Genomic DNA, 18,249 nt, shown 5'->3' with positions numbered 1-18,249 from the left:
GAAAGCACAGCTCAAATCCCGTTATTAAAGCAGCAACAGAGAATTGAAACAGGGAAGTGGAGGAGGAAGGAGGGTAAAGGCACGTTTTCAAAGTGCCAAGACACTGCCATTCCAGCTTCTGCTTTCCCATGCGGCAAAAGCAACGTGTGCTTTACTCAGGGGACACACTGCATGCAACACACACACACCCCCCCTATGCATCAGAAGGGACAGCTGACCAGCTGGCAATACTGCACTAATTTCTTTAGCAGTACCTTATTGCAGAGTTAACTGCTTTGATGCAGCCTCCTACTGCAAAACTCCTGCGTCTTCTGCTCCCAGATGCATGAATTTGGGGAGTATAGAAAAAGAGCCAGACTTCTTCACCATGATGACGTTTTACAAAACTGCTCTGGGATTTACACCCTCTGTTTCCTGACAGGAAAGAAATCAGGCTTCAGTGATGATGCTTCTCCTCTTTTTCCAACTGGTAATGCAGCAGAATGGATGGGCTGTCACAGAGCCTATATGCAGTTGCAACAGGTTGTTGGTGATTAAATGCAAAATTCATCCAGGACACGAGGTTCTGATTCAGCCTGGAGGCAGTTCAAAGACCTTTACAGCACGCTTCCTCTGGAAAGACCTACTCATCTTTCAAGCAGACACTTTTTTGCTGCCTTTTATCTCTGAGAGGTAAAGTCTGGAAGGAAAACAGGGTTGTTGTGTCCCTTTTGAGTGCTGCTCCCTGGATTTCCATAACCTGAGGAATTACCTGGAGTCAGTGAGACTGAAACGCCTGCCTCTGTTAGAAAGACACAGCAGGCAATGCTGGGAAGATGTTGTCTTCTGGATCATCTAGGAGCTGCTTTGCAGAAAGGACTGAAGTATTTCACTGCCCTGTTTCTGAATCTCTACAGTACTTTGACAAGCACAAGCACTGTCAGTCTGTAATATCCTATCTGTTTCTAGCTGGCCCTAACCTGTTTTAGCAGAGCACGGATTTATTTGGCAGACAGTGAATGTTTAGTCTTTCTGGAAACTACTGTATCCACCACGAAACAAAAATAAATCATTGTTTCAGAAGCAGCTACCTGAAAAAAATAAATGGCCAGGGAGATGACACCCTACAGTGTCCCAGGGAGGCTGCCAAGAGCTCCTGTCTTACCTGAGAACAGGACCTGCTTTTTAAAGTCCTGCATTTGTTTTGAATGTGCTGTTTGCTTGCTGGCTTTGAGGCTTTTGCTTTTGGCTGGTGTTTATTACATTATTGGGAAGCCCACGGGCAGAATACCTCCCTCTCCCCACACCCTCGCTATGGTTAGGGGAGGTCTGTCCATCCTGTTGGGATCTGTCCTCACTCCCCAACTCTTCTGTCCCCTGGACTTTTGCGTCTGTTTCTCCTTTTCTAGCCCATTCTCTAGACTTAGTCACACAAGGCTTTTCTTTAGCAAGCTCTTCTCCCAGTGACTTTCTTAATACCTTTCTACGACCCACATGACCCAACATCTGCTCAGATCTGCCCAGGGAGCAGAAGCAAAGGAGCACTTTGCCTGGATACCCAGTTTGAAATGGGCAAGGCATCAGGGTTATGCACAGGCAATAACCAAGGCATAAAATTATATGTTCCTGCTCAGGTGTTTAAAGAGAGCACAGTTCAGGTGATGGCAATGACTTTGTAGCATGAGTCGTTTGGACTCATTTGCTGGGAGATCCAAAAGCAGCAGAGACAGAAAATATGCCCTTCTCCTAAAACCAACCAAGGATCCTGCTGACAAACCAGACCATCACAAAACCTGTTACGGCACCTGCCTGTCTGCAGGACGGATAGCAGTGAGCAGAACGAGCAGCATCGCTCCCAGAGAGACAACCATCTGAAAGCTGTAGCATTACTGACTCCAGGATTACCAACCCTCCCAGCCAGCTCAATTGGTGCAAAGGGACTCGCCAGGGTGGCCTGAAAGCAAAGTACAACTTAGCCCAGTCCCCAGCCCACACATCTCTGCCAGGATTTTACTCAAACCGCCAGCCTGGGGGGAGCAGACCCCTCTGCAGCCCCTTGCCCAGCCCAGCACCCTCACCTGCCCCAGCAGCACACGGGGGGCATCACTTTTTCCAGGCAACCTACTTTTTATTTTTATTTTAAGCTGATAATTTTTGCCAGCCAAACTACCCACGCCAGCCTGCACTGCCATCAGGGTGTCATCCAGAAGCTGTAAACTGAGCAGCGTCTGCTTCCTTCAGGATCCTCAGGCTACCCAGCTCACTCCACCTCCCCGCCAGCCTAAGAGCAGACTGGGATCAGAGCTGAGCCTGATTTCTTTTCCTCTTCTTCTTATTCCTGACCCCCTTCTCTCTAACACAGCACCAGGAAGGGACCCACCTGCTGCCCACATTGTGCAGCAAACTTGGATTTATGAGCCATGACCACCAGGAACAAGCAGAAAAATTTCCCCTTCCACAATTTCAGTAGGGCTACAAACACCCAGGGAAATACAACTGGTTAATGGACATTACTCAGACCATCCTTGAATGCTTGCCTCTCTTGCTGGCCTCTTTCCAGCCCTCTCTACTTTCTCCAGCTGGCTAACATTCACTGGCCATAGCAAGAGACCCCCAAGTCCCCTCTGATGCTCAGCAGGACCCATCTGATGCCTTGGTCTGACACCAAGCAGCCGCCTGGGAACCGTGGGCCTTACGCAGGACGGAGGCTGGACCTGCTGCAAGCCCCTTGCAGGGCTGGCCCCACATAACCCCCCGTTAGGACTCCAGCAAACACACTTCAACTCAACAGGCTGCCTCCTCCTCCTCCTCCTCTGCCATCCCAGAGCCCAGCAGACACCATTCACTCATCACACCGTGCCCACACGGGTTGGCCAGTGACCTCCAATGCTGTCCAGGTCCTGCAACAACGGCATCGACCACACACCCAGAGAAGAGAAAAGCAGAGTGTCTGCTCATACTCACAGTTTTGAAGTCCTCATGGTTGCACTCCTGGCCTTTGAATTTGCAGTACAGCATCATATCCTTCAGGTCATGGCCAACCCGCGCCAGGAACTCCTGCATGTTGAAAACTTTTGGTTTGTACTGCTTAAAGTTGGCCTTTTCTTGGAGAATGGCTAAGACGGCTGGGTCAGCCAGGTGAGGGTTGGGGATCTGCAGGTTGACATCAAGCAGAGCCAGGAGCTCCCCAGCATGGTACAGGTCGTTGGTGGTGAGCCGGGAAAAGCGAAACTCGTTGAGGTTACAGATGGTGACAGCAGGGAAGACCAGGCTGTTTGCCACGACCTCGTCCACTTTGGTCACGTGCTGGTAGGAGAAGTAGAAAGCCACCCGGTCTGAACTCTCAACCAGGAGGAGACCCAGCGAGCCCACGAAGGCCAAGGTCCAGAGCAGGCGCCGGATGGTCACTGGCCCGTAGACGAAGACGTGACGGATCCCGTGGAGCGTGGAGGTGTTGGCAAAAATCTGGATGCTGGAAGGCTGGAGGCTGCCCATGCTGCCCTCGCTGGTGCTGTCCTTCAGATCCATCAGGGATAGTTAGTTAAATCCTGGCACTGCTTTTTGGGTCAGTCTGTAGCTGGAACTGGGATCCAGATCTCTCCCCTCCCCTCTCGAAAGTAATTAAACCCTTTTAGGGGCGGGAGAGAGAAGGAGAGTCTCAGGCCAGCTGCTGCGAGTTTATCCCACAAGCTCAGCAGTAGCTTCGCAGGGGTAAATATTTATACAAAATCCATTCAAACTCTCGCTCTTGATTTCCTCGGTGCGATAAGAAGGGCTGGTTTTATTTAGGGAGACACCAAGGTGATGTGGAAGAGATGTGGGTGGGCAGCGAAAGCTGAGCCAATGGAAATAAAGTCCTCCCCCTACACACACACACATGCACACACACACACGCCGAACGGAGATGAGATTAAGCGAGAGAACGAGCTTAAAACAAATCGAGGCAGCTCGCAGCCTGTTAACTAGTGCGTAAAGCCCAAGGATGCCGCTTCCCAGAGCCGATGTCTTGCAGAGCGGCAGGGCTTTCAGACCCATCGGGTGATGCTCCCCGTGCTCTGGGGATGCGAGCTGCTGGATTTAGGCAACTCTCCTCCTCCCCACCCCTCCATTTTGGGCAGGGCTCCAAGAAATACCACTCAAAAAAAACGCACCCTGTGCTACCGTTGTTATTTCCGAGGGCTTCTCTCAGGGAAAGGTGGGCAGTTAATTCAGCTGAAGTATGAGAGGAAAAGGGGGAGGGAAAGGCTAAAAAAAAAAGAAAAGGGGGGAAAATTGCTGCTCAGCTCCACGCACACACATATGCGCAGACCGAGCAGGGGAGAAAGCAATAGCGTGAAGCCTTTCCTCTGTCACACAGCAGCTCCGAGCAAAAAAATCAGACAGGGCAGGACTCGGTGGGGAGAGGCAGCGGAAGGTGAGGGGCTGCAGCATCTCTTCTCTCTCTGTCTCAGAGCTTCCCTTCACTTCAGGACACTCGAGAGGGCGAAGCGCTGAGAGCCGTGAGTCACGCATCGATCCGAAGCCCCGCGGCAGGGCGAGAGCCCAGGGGAGAGCAGGGCGAGGGGGCTGCGATCGGAGACCCCCAGCTTCTGCTTGGGGGCTGAGTCTGTAAGCGGCCGTGCCTCGGGGGGGGCCGGGAGGACTGTGCTGAGCAGCTCCTGCAAGCCCCTGGGCTTAACCCACCCAGGACTTGGAAGACTTTCAGCCAGCAGGATCTCCAGATGTTTTGTTTGCCGCTGAAAGGCAGCTGTGATGGATGTGTTTGGGGAAGATGCTCCCAGATGTGCATTCAGCCGGGAGGTTTGGAAGGGGGAGGGGGGGGGGAGGCAAACTGGGAAAGGTTTTCTACCCAAGAGATGCTGCAAAATCCTCTAATAATGCCTCCATACGTGAGAACATCCTTAGTGCATGCTGCAGGACGTGGGAATGAGCGGGGTTCAGCCCAGAGATGAAAGGTGCCAGAGCCTGAGAAGGGTCTGGGGTAACTCCCCTCCATATCGTCTTGGTGCATAGCAGTATTTTTGCTTGCTTTTCTTCAAATCCAGAAGAAAAAAACAGTTTCTCTCTCCTACAGCACCCAGCACTATGGTAGGTGAGAGTCCCAGGGGCCATGGTAGCAATGGGGAGGTGATTTTCCCAGCTTGGATGAGGTGGAAGCAGAGGGCCAAAGCACAGACAGAGCCTGTCACAGCCTGCAGTGCAATGCCCAGTGACTCTTGGCCACCCGTGAAGTTACCTCAAGGACAAACTCAAAGATTATCTGGGACAAAGTGAGACTGGTTTTTGTCTTTATAACCCCAGTGCTGTTATCATAAGAGCAGACCCTGAAAGAGCCTTTGCATTTTGCACCTTTTGGCCCCTTCAGCTCTTCAGGTGCTTCCTTTCCACTGATGGACCCCTGAGTCCTTTGTCCCCTGGCCATGAGCCACCCTGTCCTCCCGCTGATGATTTTTACCCAGAGATAAGATCATTTCAGCTTTTGCTACCTCCAAAGCCACATTTGCCCCTGGCAGCCAAAGGCAAGCCCAACTGTAGCATCCCCCAGCATAGATTATCCTATGGGAGTATCTCTCAGGCTGAGCTACTCATCCCAGCACTCCTATATGGCAGCACAATGCTACTTTCTCCATTTTGCATGAGGGAAACTGAGGCAAAGAGAGGACAAAGGACTTGTGAGCAGTCACCCAGAAAGCTTGCAATATATCCATGAGCTGAATTTCCCAGTAGGTCTTTTCAGTTTGCTGAAAATGCCGGTTTGCTGCTCTAAACCCGAACCCTCCTTCCATAGCCAGAAGGCCCCAGGACTGTGCTGAGACCGCGGCCGGTCCTCACGGAGAGCTGGGGTGCAGAGGGAGCAGGACCTGCCACCAGAGGCCAGTTTCTTTTTTGTACAAATCCACATCAGCCCTGAAATGCAAAAACTGGTCCCTCCTCCTGCATCTCTGCTCGTAAGTGAAAGCCAGGCTCTCAATGCAAGCCCATTTGTGACTAAACGGAGCTGTGTCCCTTCTTTCTTAAGCAGAAATTCAGCCTTACAAACCTCCTGCATCTTGTCATGCCCTTTCCAGGAGGGGTGGAGAAGACAGTGCTGAGCAGACCCAAGCAACGTGAGAACCAGAATTAAAGCAGCTGAGGACAGAGTGGCCACACTCTGGGCTCCAGACTTTGCTGCCTGTCTACGAGACAAAACCATTCCGCCCCTAAAATATCCTGGCAGGAACGGACTCCTTTTCCCACCCATCACTGATCCATCTGCAAATGTCCCTCCTCTCCCCGCCGCCCCACTCCGTCTGCGTTATTTGGCCTCATGCGTTAATGCTTTCATTTGTTCACCATGCGTGCTGCCTTTACAATCCTGTTTTCTGTAATTCATACCATATACCATCTGCTGCCTTTTATTATTTAACTATGTTGAGCGCTTTGGCTGCAGTCTGGAGGAAGAAGCGCCGTGCCCAGCGGTGCTGCCTGGCACCAGTGCCAGCTCGCCGGGCTCCGCTCCGCTGCTTATGGGGTTGGGGACAAACCAGTGGGACAAACGCTCTCCAGCAAGTGTGCCGGTGGCCCAGTTGTGCCCAGGAGCTGGCATTGACTGGGATGTCCTCAGAGCAGAAGAAAGGAGCTCTGGCCGTGCCTGGGGATGCACTATGGGATGATACCAGCAAGGGTGGGGGAGATGGGTTATAAGGGATGGTAAAGGGTGTTGGCCACCTATGGAAATGGCCTCTCTGCAGGTGGACGTGCATGGTAAGGACAAAGCAGTCTGGGCAGTCCCATAAAAGCCCCCAAGATGGCAAAGCCCAGCTAAGGAGACCTGCACTCCCCTTCCCTGGGGACACCCAGGGCAGGGCAGTGCATCCCTGGGGGGTGAAGTAGCTGCTTTGGGAGCTCATAGCCCAACCTCAGCCTCTGACTATCCCTTGCAGACCTTGCTGCTTCAAATCTCCTTCAGAAACAAGGGCAGAGGAGCCAGGCAGGGCTAGAAGGCATGTCCCTTAGGAAAGCCCCTTTTTTTCCCCCCTTATCCTTAGGGATGGAGTGGTGGAGGGGGGGGCAGCAGGGCTAGGGTGGCTGAGGGACACCAGGAGCAGAGCTGGAGCCCTCTCCCGTTTGCACAGCCTGTGGCTGCCCTCTTGTGTCTCAAAGCCATGCTGTACAGCTCAGGGTGAGGGATCCCAGCCCTGAAATACGTGGGAAACGCATTTATTCAGGGAGGGAGAAGAGATGGAGAGGGGTCCCCCCACCTGCATGAACCCCTTTGCTTCCACAGCCCCAGCTGAGCCCTCCCAGAAGCACGTTCCAGGCGAAGGGTTTGCACTGGGAAAGTCAGGACTGGCCTTACAGGAAGAGAAATGGGTTGTTTTAAAAATAAAACGAGATGCTTTGGTCCTCCGCATGGTTCAGCACATGGTCCCCACTGCCCGGGGCCAGAGCCGTCTCCTTAGCACTGCAGATTGCTGTGTTGTCTGCCAATTTGTTGGTTTGATGTTTCCCTCTGGGCTTGATTAGGAAAAGAAAAAAAAGAAATAAGGAAAAAGCAATGATGGTTGCAGTCTGGGAGAGTGGTTTGTCTTCCCTGCCCCAGCTGTAGATCATTTGTGTGGGTGCACTGAGCACCAGGAAAATGTCCCCACTGGTGTCCTGCCGAGTTTTCAGTTCACTGGACGCTGCTGCTTTGCCACTTTCCCGTAGGCTTTGCAAAAAAAAGGACAACAGGCATTTGGAGGGGAAGCCAGGGAGTACTTGGCCCATGATGATGACGCCTGGAAAAAGAAGGACTTTGCTCAAGATGATCATGATCCTGTAAGTCTCCCTTCATTTCTCAGCCTTTCCACGACGTTTTTGGACTCTCTTGTCACCTAACTGCTTATTGCCAGTATCTTCAAACTGTTTGAGACCCAGAGTTCCACTTAGCAGAGAGAGCTCAGCTACTTAAATGAGTCTGCCTTTCCAAATGGGAACATAATGTTGAATGCTGATGTTTCCCCTGAAATTAAAACCGATCCTTTCCAAAGTAGCTTTGGCTCAGTTAAATGGCTTTTTAATATATATAGAAAATTGAAATTTTGATTGGATTTCAATGTATTTAATATTATGCTTGGATTTATAATGGGGTATAAAATGAAAGCAATTAAAGAGAAAAAAGTGTCCTTGAAAGAAAACCAAAAATATATAAATGGTGAGGCCTTACATATGGAGAAACACCTTCTAAAGGAAGGTGTTGGAAGACAATGAAATGCTCCATTTCAATACCCATGGCCCCCAAAGAAAGGTGCTGATATAAACATCATATTGACAGAGAGTTGAATCAGCATTTTCCAGTGGAAGAACTATTTTGGGGGGAAGATTTCTCTGCCGGCTGTGCCTGGCATCCCCCAGCAGCAGAGAGGATGCTCCGGGATGCCTTCCTCCTCTTCCTCCTCTGCCTGCAGAAGTATTATAGCACATTAATAGCTCAGTGGTGGCAGAGCTGAGCCTCCAGCCTCCAAATCTGGCTGGTGATGGGGGGGAGAGGCTTCCCTGGGGCATAGAGATTACTCTCAGCCCAAATCAGCCCAGAGACTGCAGACCAAGTTACAGCTACAGATTTTATTAGAGAAAGGGAATATTGGATTTGCAGTAGTGTTTTTCAGCAATCGGAGCCTGTCCTGCTCACTCTGACATTCTCGGCTTCTCTGCAATAACTTAGATTTATCAGCCCTCTCTCCGGGGCCGTGTTTATCAGCCAGGGTTCGAAGACATTCGCATTAGCGGTGACTTGCATGGCACCTGCTCGGCGTGCAAAGTGAGCTGGTGGGACTGCAGGGGCCTCCGGCTCCGTCCTCGTGGGCCTTCGCTTCACTGCATGACCCTGAGCAAGCCACAGTGTTTTTTCATTCTATGCAAAATTAAAGTAATGATGCTTCTGCCCTGCGTCTTGGGCTTTGAGATTTGGGGATGAAAAATGCAACAGAAGAATGACATTTTCCTTTGGTGCCTCCCCGTTTAAATAGCCCTTGAAATCATGCTTGTTCTCCGTTAAGCTTTACACAATTTTATTTTGACTTATATGCGTTAGTTCTGCCTGATACTCTTGTTCCTCAAAAAGTCTATGAAAGCACTTTGAATTACTCATGAATAATTCAAGTTTAGGACCCATTCCAGGCCCTTGTTTCTGGATAACTCCAGGCATTTGCACTTGTCAGCACATGAAACAGGTCAGGAAAATTCACCAAAATATATATTTTTTCATATTTTTGCCCAAAAATGTCTTCATCAACTTTTCTTTCTTTTTAACTTCTCCTTCAGTGCCAGTGCAGCTCCCAGCTGAAATTCTCCAAAGCTGGCAGTTTTCATGGGATTACAGTTCTCGGAATAATTAAGAGAAAGAATCCCACAAATTAATAAGTCATCCTTTCATTGCTATGGCAACCCTGATTGTCCTTCCTCAAGTGGCTGAACTGAGAAAGCAAGAAAAAAAACAGTCGAAAATATAATTGCTATCCTGCTGCCAAAGGTGCAAAAACTGGGAGGTGGGATGGGACAGACAGTCCACGGTGCTGCCCAGGGGGGACCTCTCTGTGCCTTTTCCATTTGACCTCAGTATGGTACAAGGCATTTATTTTAGCTCTCATAAGCAACGGATAAAAACCTGGTGGCAAGGATCTGCTTCAGGATGAGCGGAGTTGCCCTCTGGACTCCCCAAGTTGCGTTGACCCAATCCCCAGTGACTGCAGAGGGAGCAGAGACACCCAGCACACGGGGACATTGTCACATTTGGGGTGTCCTGATGAGGACACCCCCCATCAGGACATCCCCCATGCTGATGGAGCATTTGCTTAGGGAAGTGCTATCAATAAGAAACTCAAAACCTCTTGGGCACAATGAAGAGGTCAAGCAAAGAGGGATTAACCCCACTGACATGCTCTGGCCAGAAGTGAAGAGAAGATGCCGCTACCCTAATGGAAAAACTTATCCTTAGGAGATTTCCAGCCTGAAAGTGGGATAGTTTGAGCAGAGAAAGGGACTCAGCTCTGCTCCTGGCACACCACAGTCCCAAACAGCTTTCAGCTCCAGCTCTAACCCCCACCCAAGTGCCACGAGGACACAGCAGGGTTTCCCAGCCCTGATTAACTTTGCAAAGCCAGCAGGTAGAAAACTTTTGTTTGCATTTGTATCAAGAGCAAATCCCAGCTTGAATTAATTAGAGTGCGGTAATGAGGCTGCTCGGGGCTGTCGTCAGAGAGGTGTGATCCTCACCATTTTGTCACGGGGGCTGCAGTCCCATCCACCTCCCAGCCGCAGTGCCAGGTCGCCATGCACTGTGACACTGGTGCTCAGCGCCAACCGATGCACAAACGGGAACTGAACCAACGTTACGGCACGAGTTGTGCTCAGCCTCTGCCCTTCCAGGTGTCTCTGGAGCTTGGGTTAAGTTAGCCGGCGATGGGCTGGAGGACAAGTTTGAACCCGAGACCATGCCAGCCCCGGGGTGTTTAAGCTTATTTCGACTACATTTGACTAAAATTGTTTAATTCCATTTCCATAAATCAGCAAAGATCTCCTCAATGGGGTTTTGGCGCACTGCAGCTGATACAAAGTGACCTGACTTAAAGAAGCCCTATAAACCCTCCTAGAAATACTATATTTTGTGGGGACAGATTGATACACCAAGGCTGTGTCCCGTAACATCATTAGATCTTTCGTTATGGAAATCAGAGCCGTGCATAAGGAAGCGGTGAAGTTTGCTGTGGGCCAGCCAAGGCACATGCTGTCTGGAAACACATAATTTAATTTGTTTGTGCTCCCCAGTGTGCTGAATGGGCCTAATCCTTTCCCCTCCTTGGGGACGTTGGATGGGTTGGTTAATGTTTATTCAATGGTCTGAGAAGCAGCAGGGACAGGAGCTCGACCTGATTATGGTATTTACTCTTCAGTAAGATTATATCCACTCCAGAGAGGAGCTCTTCCTGCACTGATAGAACAAGCCTCATCTTAAATCCTTGCCCTTTCTGAGGAGGAAGTATACATGCAATTTCTGTATTCCTTTAGGATATAATTTAAGCTAGTGCAAAGCGACACGGTAATAACTGCACAGAGTTTGTCCTTTGCAGAATTGAGCAGCACAGGCTTTGCTGTTCTGTGGAGCTGCCCAGGCTAAACAGAGCCCTTCAAATTGTCTAAGATGTGACAGAAGAGGGTTTTACCACGAGCCATTTGCTCCTGTGGAGAGATATCACAGGTTCCCTGAGACAATACGTGAGATGTTGGGTGAGAAGAAGGGCCCAGAAAAGCAAAAGGAGAGCCTTGCGTGCTTTCAGTGGGGAAAAGATGCAGACCGGGCTTGATTTTTTTTTCCCAAGCTCATCTCTGTCTTTTCAAATACTGTGTGTCCAAATTTACAAAAAGAAAAAAAAATCCTTTACAAATTAAACCCAAAGGAGAAGGACCCAAGACCCAAACTGAAATGCTCTGTTCCATCTGCAGTTTGCCCTTCCTACTGGATATTCACACTTCCCAAAGAAGCAAAACCCAACTCTCTTTGGTGTCAGCTGTTAAAAACTCTGCTTGTGCAATCTGGGCTTCGTGACCCAGCAGTAAAAGGCTTTGAGATTTTATTCCTACCTGACCAGCCAGCAATGCTCACCCTCACTGATGCTGAGCCCATCGCTGGCATTCCACACTGACTACGTGCTGTGACGATCATTCTCATGTGCTCATCCAGACGGGATCCTCCCTCCCCGCTTCCCCAGAACCTGCAGACAGAACCCCCTGCCAAGCACAGGGGGACGCAGGGCTGAAGCAGCTGATCTCCTGCAGCACCTGAAGCTCCTGCCCTCCTCTCCCTTTGCTTGGTTTGCAAAAGGAAAGGCAGATCCATAGGTGCATGCGTGCATGAAGACATTCCTCCCAAGCACATCCTTGCTCATTCCTATCTGCAAAGGCATCACCAGTTCTCTACCCTGGTGTCTTTGCTGGTCTCCTGTCTATAGAAGGACAGAAAGTTCATTCCAGAAGATGAAGGAGGGATCTGTTTTCCCTGGTTTAGTGGCATCGGAGGGGAGAAAAAAACCAAACTGCTGAGCATTCTCTGTCTGGGTGTGAGCTTTGCTGGCCTGACTGGTGAAGCAGGCTGTTACCAGGTTTGTAGAGATATGAGTGACTCACTGCTCTCACTTGGCAGAGCATTTAAGATGAATTATCTGATCAGTGGAAAAGCATTTTCAGGTCAGCCAGAGCTATTTGTAGTGAAGTTAGTGAGTGATATCTGGGCAAAAAAGGGCTGCCAGAAGAATCATATGAAAAAAGTAAACCTTGTGTAACAACAACAAAAAATCCAAACGAAACCAAAACATTGGGGGGGGGGGGGGGGGGTGAAACAAAGAATTAAAATTAGATCAGCCTAAAGATAATATAAGTAGATTAATATTCCCTTTCCCCCACCACCTTCCCTGTGGTCCTTCCAGCCATGTCTCAGCAAGAGTAACATTTCTGGGTTAGGGTTTTATGGCCAGAGAAAACCCACTTGCATGTGGGTTTCTGCAGTACAAATATCCACACCTAAGCAGTCCATCACGATTTACAGTTGAAGGAGATCTGGACAGCACAGCAAGGCAAAGGCACAGCCCAATCACCTGTCCACTGCCTTCTCTCTGCTGGGCCGAATTACAGCAGAGCTGCCCCTCAGGAGGAGGATCTCTTGAGTCTTTTTCCTACATGACCTTGTTCTGGTGGCTTGTAACATTGCAAACTGCAAACTGGCAGGTTCAGGAAAATCCAGGTGCTTTATTAGCATCGCTGAGAGTGCTTGCATCCTCCCGTCATTGATGAAAGCGGCCAATTCCCCGCTTTCATTTGCGAAGGTAACATAGATGGCTCTGTAGCAACCTGATTTAGAGTTTTAATAACAGCAAGCAAGGAACAGAGTTTTTGCTTTCTTGGTTATTCATGTTTTAATACAGCAACAAATCAACTTTTAATGGAAGAACAAAGCAAGCGCTGCTCATTTCACTGCTGTGGCTCTGTGTCTGGCCATGATTTTGGCCAGGCGGGATGTGATGGAAGGTTTGCTGCTAGCCTAAAATGAGCTGGGACTCAGATCCCATTAGCTGATCAGGGTAGTGAGGAAGCAGCTCTCCAGGGCAGATGGGAAACTTCAGAAGCAAATCCCCACCCAGCTAAAAATCGGCCATCGCTCATCTTCACTTGGAAGCCAGATGTGACAGCAGTTATCGCCAGAGCAGCAGCTCACGCTTTTAAGAATGGAAGAACATTTCAAGGCCCTTGTCTCTAACAAAGTGGCCAGGAAAGCCCTTCCTTACCCAGTGCTTAGTGAAGGTCAGCATGAGCAGAGCAGAGCCCAGCAAGCGGGCAGGATCCCCACTGCAGCCGCTGTAGCTGACCTGGAGGGAGCAGCAAGAGATGGCGACAGCACGGGAGGCTGAAGCATCTCCTGAAAGCATCTTCCTGAAAGTATCTCGCATGATGGCATCAGTCCAACCCTTCAGAAACCCACCCTTGCAGTTATCCTTTCTGCTGTGGCACCAACAGGGAAGCCCCATCCCCAGGAGCCCAGCGGGGAAGGAGCTGTAAATACATGAAAGACAAGTTTGCAAGTGGCAAAAGCCCTTAAATGGAAAACTGTGATTCGGGTGAGCGAACCTTGCCAAAAACTTGCTTTGTTTCCTCCTCTCGGGGAAATTGCTGATAACTGCAGGATAGAGGCAGGGCTGACACCCATTAATCAAAACCAGGACACAGCAATGCAACCCATCCTCTTCCAGAGCTCAGTGTGTCAGAGTCAATCATTCACATTTACTCATCGTTACATACTCATCATTCACAGCACTCAGGGACTGCCTGATACAGGGATGGCCCCAAGCCCAGGGTGGGGCGGCGGGGGGTGGTGGTGTCATCTTCAGCATGTCATAATTTTTGGCTGGCTTTCCCCAGGAGGGCTGCTCCGTGGTGGTGTAACTCAGGTATTTAGGAAGCTGAAGCATTTCTATGTTCTAACCTCTGCCCAAGTTTTACAAAACCAGTCTAGTTCGAGCAGCGTGATCTGCTGTCTGGATGAATCTGTCCAAATGGCACATTTCCACTTACCTTGTTTCAAAGCAGTTTAAGAGGGATTGACACAAAACCACTTGAAAGCAAAGTCAGAGTCCTTGCTAAGCCCTCTGATGATGATTCACATCCCCTCTGTTAAACCACTGTCTTCCTGCAGTAAAAATCCCTGATAGGGAATTCACTGGGGTTCCTGAGGCACAAAACCTTTGGGCAGTCGTGTCGTTTGGTCACTCATTCTTTCAAGGATTGCTTTTAATTTGACAAATATCAAATTCAGAAATCAATGAAGATCAGTACACAGAGTGTACGTCTTTGCCAGGCAGCAGGGGATGCTCTTGGTATTCATTAGTCAGCACACCCTGTTGCCTCCGCACGCTTGTTCATGTTACAGTGACACCAAATTTAAAGTGCATAGCAATTGCAGAATAACTCTGCATGCGAGTACATTTATTCTAGAATATAAATGCCTTGCTCTGGGGAAGGTTAATTTGGTTTCAAAGGTTAAACCAGAATAATACTCTTCGCTGCAGTTCGAGAGCATCCAAACTGAGTTATTCCAGGACAATTTATTTTTCAGAAAGACATATTTGGGGCTATTTGGTAGCAAAGTCAATGCCAGCAAAATTATATGTCTTTGGTCTCTGATCAACACGCCACCTCTTAGCAAACAGGGCTTTAGTCGACTACTGAATGGGATGTTTAAAAAGAGAAGTCAAGTCCTTTCTGAGAGCCCCATAGCTTTTTGCAGACTTGCTGAGTTCAGCTCAAAAGAAAACATGGAGAACGACTTTGGAAAAGCCAAGGCTCTTCGTCTTGACACTTACAAAATGAAATGTCTTGATTTCTTATTGCAGTACTTTCATCTCAGACTGCCACAATGCAATATTGGCAAAACCAGACAAAAACAGAATTTGAAGGCCTTTTAAAGTAAATAGAAACATTTATTTTTTTGTTGAATGTAACGTTCTGTTTCACTTACCATTACTGCTATTATTAAGGTGGGTAATAGTTTTACTCATAATTTTTTTAGTTCACCTTTTAGAACAAAATGATGCATTTTGAGCAAAAGCAAAGCAAACCAGTAATTCCTGAGCCTAGATCACAAATAAATGAATATTTTAGTGTTTTCATATAATTATTTTCCAGTACATATTCAGGAGGAGGAAACATTACTTTAGTTTCATTAGCAGGCAAAGGGTTAAAGTCCCTTCATTCAATCCCTGCAACACACTTGAAGTCTCTCAAACCTTTCATGTTCCCTCCCCTCTCGTGCCAGTGCTTCCCAAGTTTTGAGAATAGATGGTTTCTAATTAAACCTGGCAGAAACCAATATATTTTCACTGAAGCCGTGGAAAGACAATGCATTTTTCATGAAATCAGCTCTGCGTGGAATAATGTCATTTTATTTCCACTGCTTGAAACTTCCGCTTGACTGTGAGCACACGGCAGCGATGGAAAACGGGCTTGGAGCACTCTGCCCCACGGTTCACTGCCCCAAAACATGTCAGCCCGTCACTACCCCATGCTCAGGTCATGACCATGAGCGGGCTGCCATGAGATGGGGAGAGACGGGACACATGCCCCAGCTTTAGATTGTGCTTTACCAGGCAATTCTCCCCAAACTCCAGAGCTGGGGACCTCTCTGTCTTCTTCTTTGGGAAAATCAGCTTCCATTTGAAACCAGTGTTGGAGGAGTATCTCAGGGCAAACAAAAATATAAACCTACTTAATCTGTAGGTGAGTAACAGTCACATTGCTCCCTTTTACCTAATTTTGGGGGAAGTGACAGCACTTTGGGAGGAAAAGCAGGTCGTCCAGCTTAGCCTGTAGCCCTTGCAGGTATTAGATCTGAAGGTCCTTAGTTAAATTCATAGCATGATCCACTCAAACACTGACACTTCTCAGGAAAGGAAAAGCCGGCCTGGCTCTAGCAAAACTCTCCGTTTGCACCTTCCAGTTTCACTTTCTACAACTGATCCAGCAACGGGGCTCTGGGAGCAGAAAGAGTCAGTGCCGGCTCATAGCAGAGACCCCCTGCACCACCGTGCCAGTGTTGCATCCCTTTGTAGCAATTCATCCGAAAAATGAGCCAGATTGTAGAAATATGGAGAGCTTTTAAGAGTAAATAGGTAAGGTATGGAGCAGCAAAGGAGAGGGCTTGTCCGGGTGGAAGGTTCTGACTCAGTGCTCCTCTCAGCAGTTCTCTCAAGAAATGTCCACACCCTTGACTTGTTTGGTGTGTGGTTCACACACAAACCTCCCAAGAGGGGAGGATTTTCCCTTTCCCTCACCCTTGCTCACGGCTATACGGCCTCCCTAGGTTGTGCAGACAAGGACTGGGTCAACTTCAAAATCCAGAAAATGTCCCTCCTTTAAGAGCAGCCAGTGTGATCACTTTGCAAATTCCCTTTTAGAGACAATGAATCCAGCAGCGAGTGTTCCCTTCCTCATGGCTGTAAAAATCCTGCCCACTTTGAGAACTGTTTGCAATGGTTAAGAAGAATAAACAGCTCCGTGCAGTGGCTCATTTATTAAACACCAATTATTCCACCACCTCCAACGATCGATTGCAATTGCAGAATAAAGCCCAAAGGGAAAACATGAAGTTCCAGTGCGCTGCACTAGATGGTGGTACCTGCAAAGAAAAAATCCCAGAGTGGCTTTCTCAGGGTTGCTCAGCACTGGGTAGCACAGCTCTGCACCTCCAGGTCACTGCCCCAAATTTAGGGTGAGGTATGCAAGAGAGGCACATTCTCCCAATGTGCAAGGGGACAGGATTTGGCCCTTTCTGGTCCTGTACTGCAATAGACAAATTTGCCGGCATCATTCAGAAAGTAAGTAGCATTATGCATCTAAGAAAGCAGTGAAAAAAAACTTCTAAGAAAAAAAATCTTCACCCTGCAAAATAATGAACAACCAAGAAATAATCATCCCTAGCTGAAAGTGTGCATTTTTCAGCAGTTAACCCCTTAGGTCTTCACAAAGCACCACAGTAGCATGAGCTTCGTTGTACGAATGCGGAAAGAAGATACAGCAGAGGTGGGGAGGGGGGATATCTTTCCCCAAATTTCCTCCCTGGCAACAAAATTATGATCTCCTGTGTCCCAGGAGACATAGATGATGGCAAAGCTGCAGATGAAAAAATTCAGTTGGCTTTAGTTAGTGGCACTCTCTGGGCTGTGCTGGTCTTTCCTCTAAATCCAATTACAGGAGCCCCGCGTACATCTATCCATCTTCTGCAGAAGACACAGATGTGTCGGTGCTGTCACACAGGCCAGCATGAACCCTGAGAACTTCTGTCACCAGCCGTGATTCACAAAAGAAGAGAGCGGCTGGACTCCGGCAGCACAGGCTGAGTTTTTGGAGATAGGAGTTAATGAAAGGAGAAACTCTCTTGTAAACTGTGAGCGTGTTTGGTCTGGAGTCACTGTCCAACAGCAAATATTGCCGCCTTTCAGCCTAAACCTACCATCTGAGAGCTGTGGTATAGGGTGGGGCAAGAAACAGGAGTTATTTCAGTAATACCCAGTTCCCAAGGAATATCCACTCCTACATCAACATTAATAATTCACCTGGAGAACACATTTTACTGTCAGCTTTGCCACATATTTCCCCACAAAGGGATCCCAGTCACCCCACGTTACCATCTTTTTTTTTCCTGTGAAGGCCAAAACTCAGTTTAAAAAGTTTCGGCTTCTTAACTCTGTGTCATCAGCTGTAGCCCTGGGGCCTCTGGTGAGGGCAGAAATGGAAGAAAAAATAACCAAACCTACCCATTTTCTTTGCAAGCTGCTCATTTAACCCTGACCCGCTGTGCCTTGGTGTGCAGCCCCACAGAGATGGGGTACAAGAAGTGAGTGGGGGCAAAGGGGGGTTCACACCTGATGTTCCTGGCCCCCAGCGACGGACCTGGATGGACATCCTCACCCTGTTCCCAAAAACAGCCACCTGGGAAGGGCTGGAAAAGACCAGAGCTTGTATCAAGCAGAAGCACTAAATGGGTATTAACATGCTTCAGGGTCTGAGCATCTCATAAACAACCCAGCTGATGCATTTAACCAGCTTGGTTCCCTTCTCTTTAAACAAATGACCCAAAAGCAATTGTTGGGATGCAGGGAAAATGCAGGCATGTGGAAGAGATGAAGGAAAGTGCTCGTGTTTGCTTCTGAGCTGGCCAGCAAAGGGATCTACCAGAAATGCCCTTATAACAAGGCATGGGTGATT

At 48.7% G+C, this 18,249-nt stretch overlaps 2 protein-coding genes across 3 annotated transcripts in view; both read right to left on the bottom strand.

The window, feature by feature from the left end:
* The window catches only part of ASIC2 (acid sensing ion channel subunit 2), a 514,503-nt gene extending 510,751 nt beyond the window's left edge, over positions 1-3,752 (bottom strand). For both annotated transcript variants that reach the window (XR_011325334.1, XM_069786724.1), the window contains exon 1: positions 2,944-3,752. Coding sequence is in view for 1 of the 2 variants with exons in the window: in XM_069786724.1 (XP_069642825.1) it covers positions 2,944-3,507 (564 nt within the window). In the remaining variant the exon portion in view is untranslated. The remainder of the gene's footprint in view (positions 1-2,943) is intronic.
* Positions 1-18,249, bottom strand: part of FTSJ3 (FtsJ RNA 2'-O-methyltransferase 3) — an 801,657-nt gene that overhangs the window by 613,308 nt on the left and 170,100 nt on the right. The window lies entirely within an intron of this gene.

Source organism: Haliaeetus albicilla, chromosome 7 (assembly GCF_947461875.1).
Source record: "Haliaeetus albicilla chromosome 7, bHalAlb1.1, whole genome shotgun sequence".
In the NCBI taxonomy this organism is placed as follows: domain Eukaryota; kingdom Metazoa; phylum Chordata; class Aves; order Accipitriformes; family Accipitridae; genus Haliaeetus; species Haliaeetus albicilla.
Note: the sequence above shows the minus strand (reverse complement) of the source record. Positions and strands in the feature narration are given on the sequence as shown.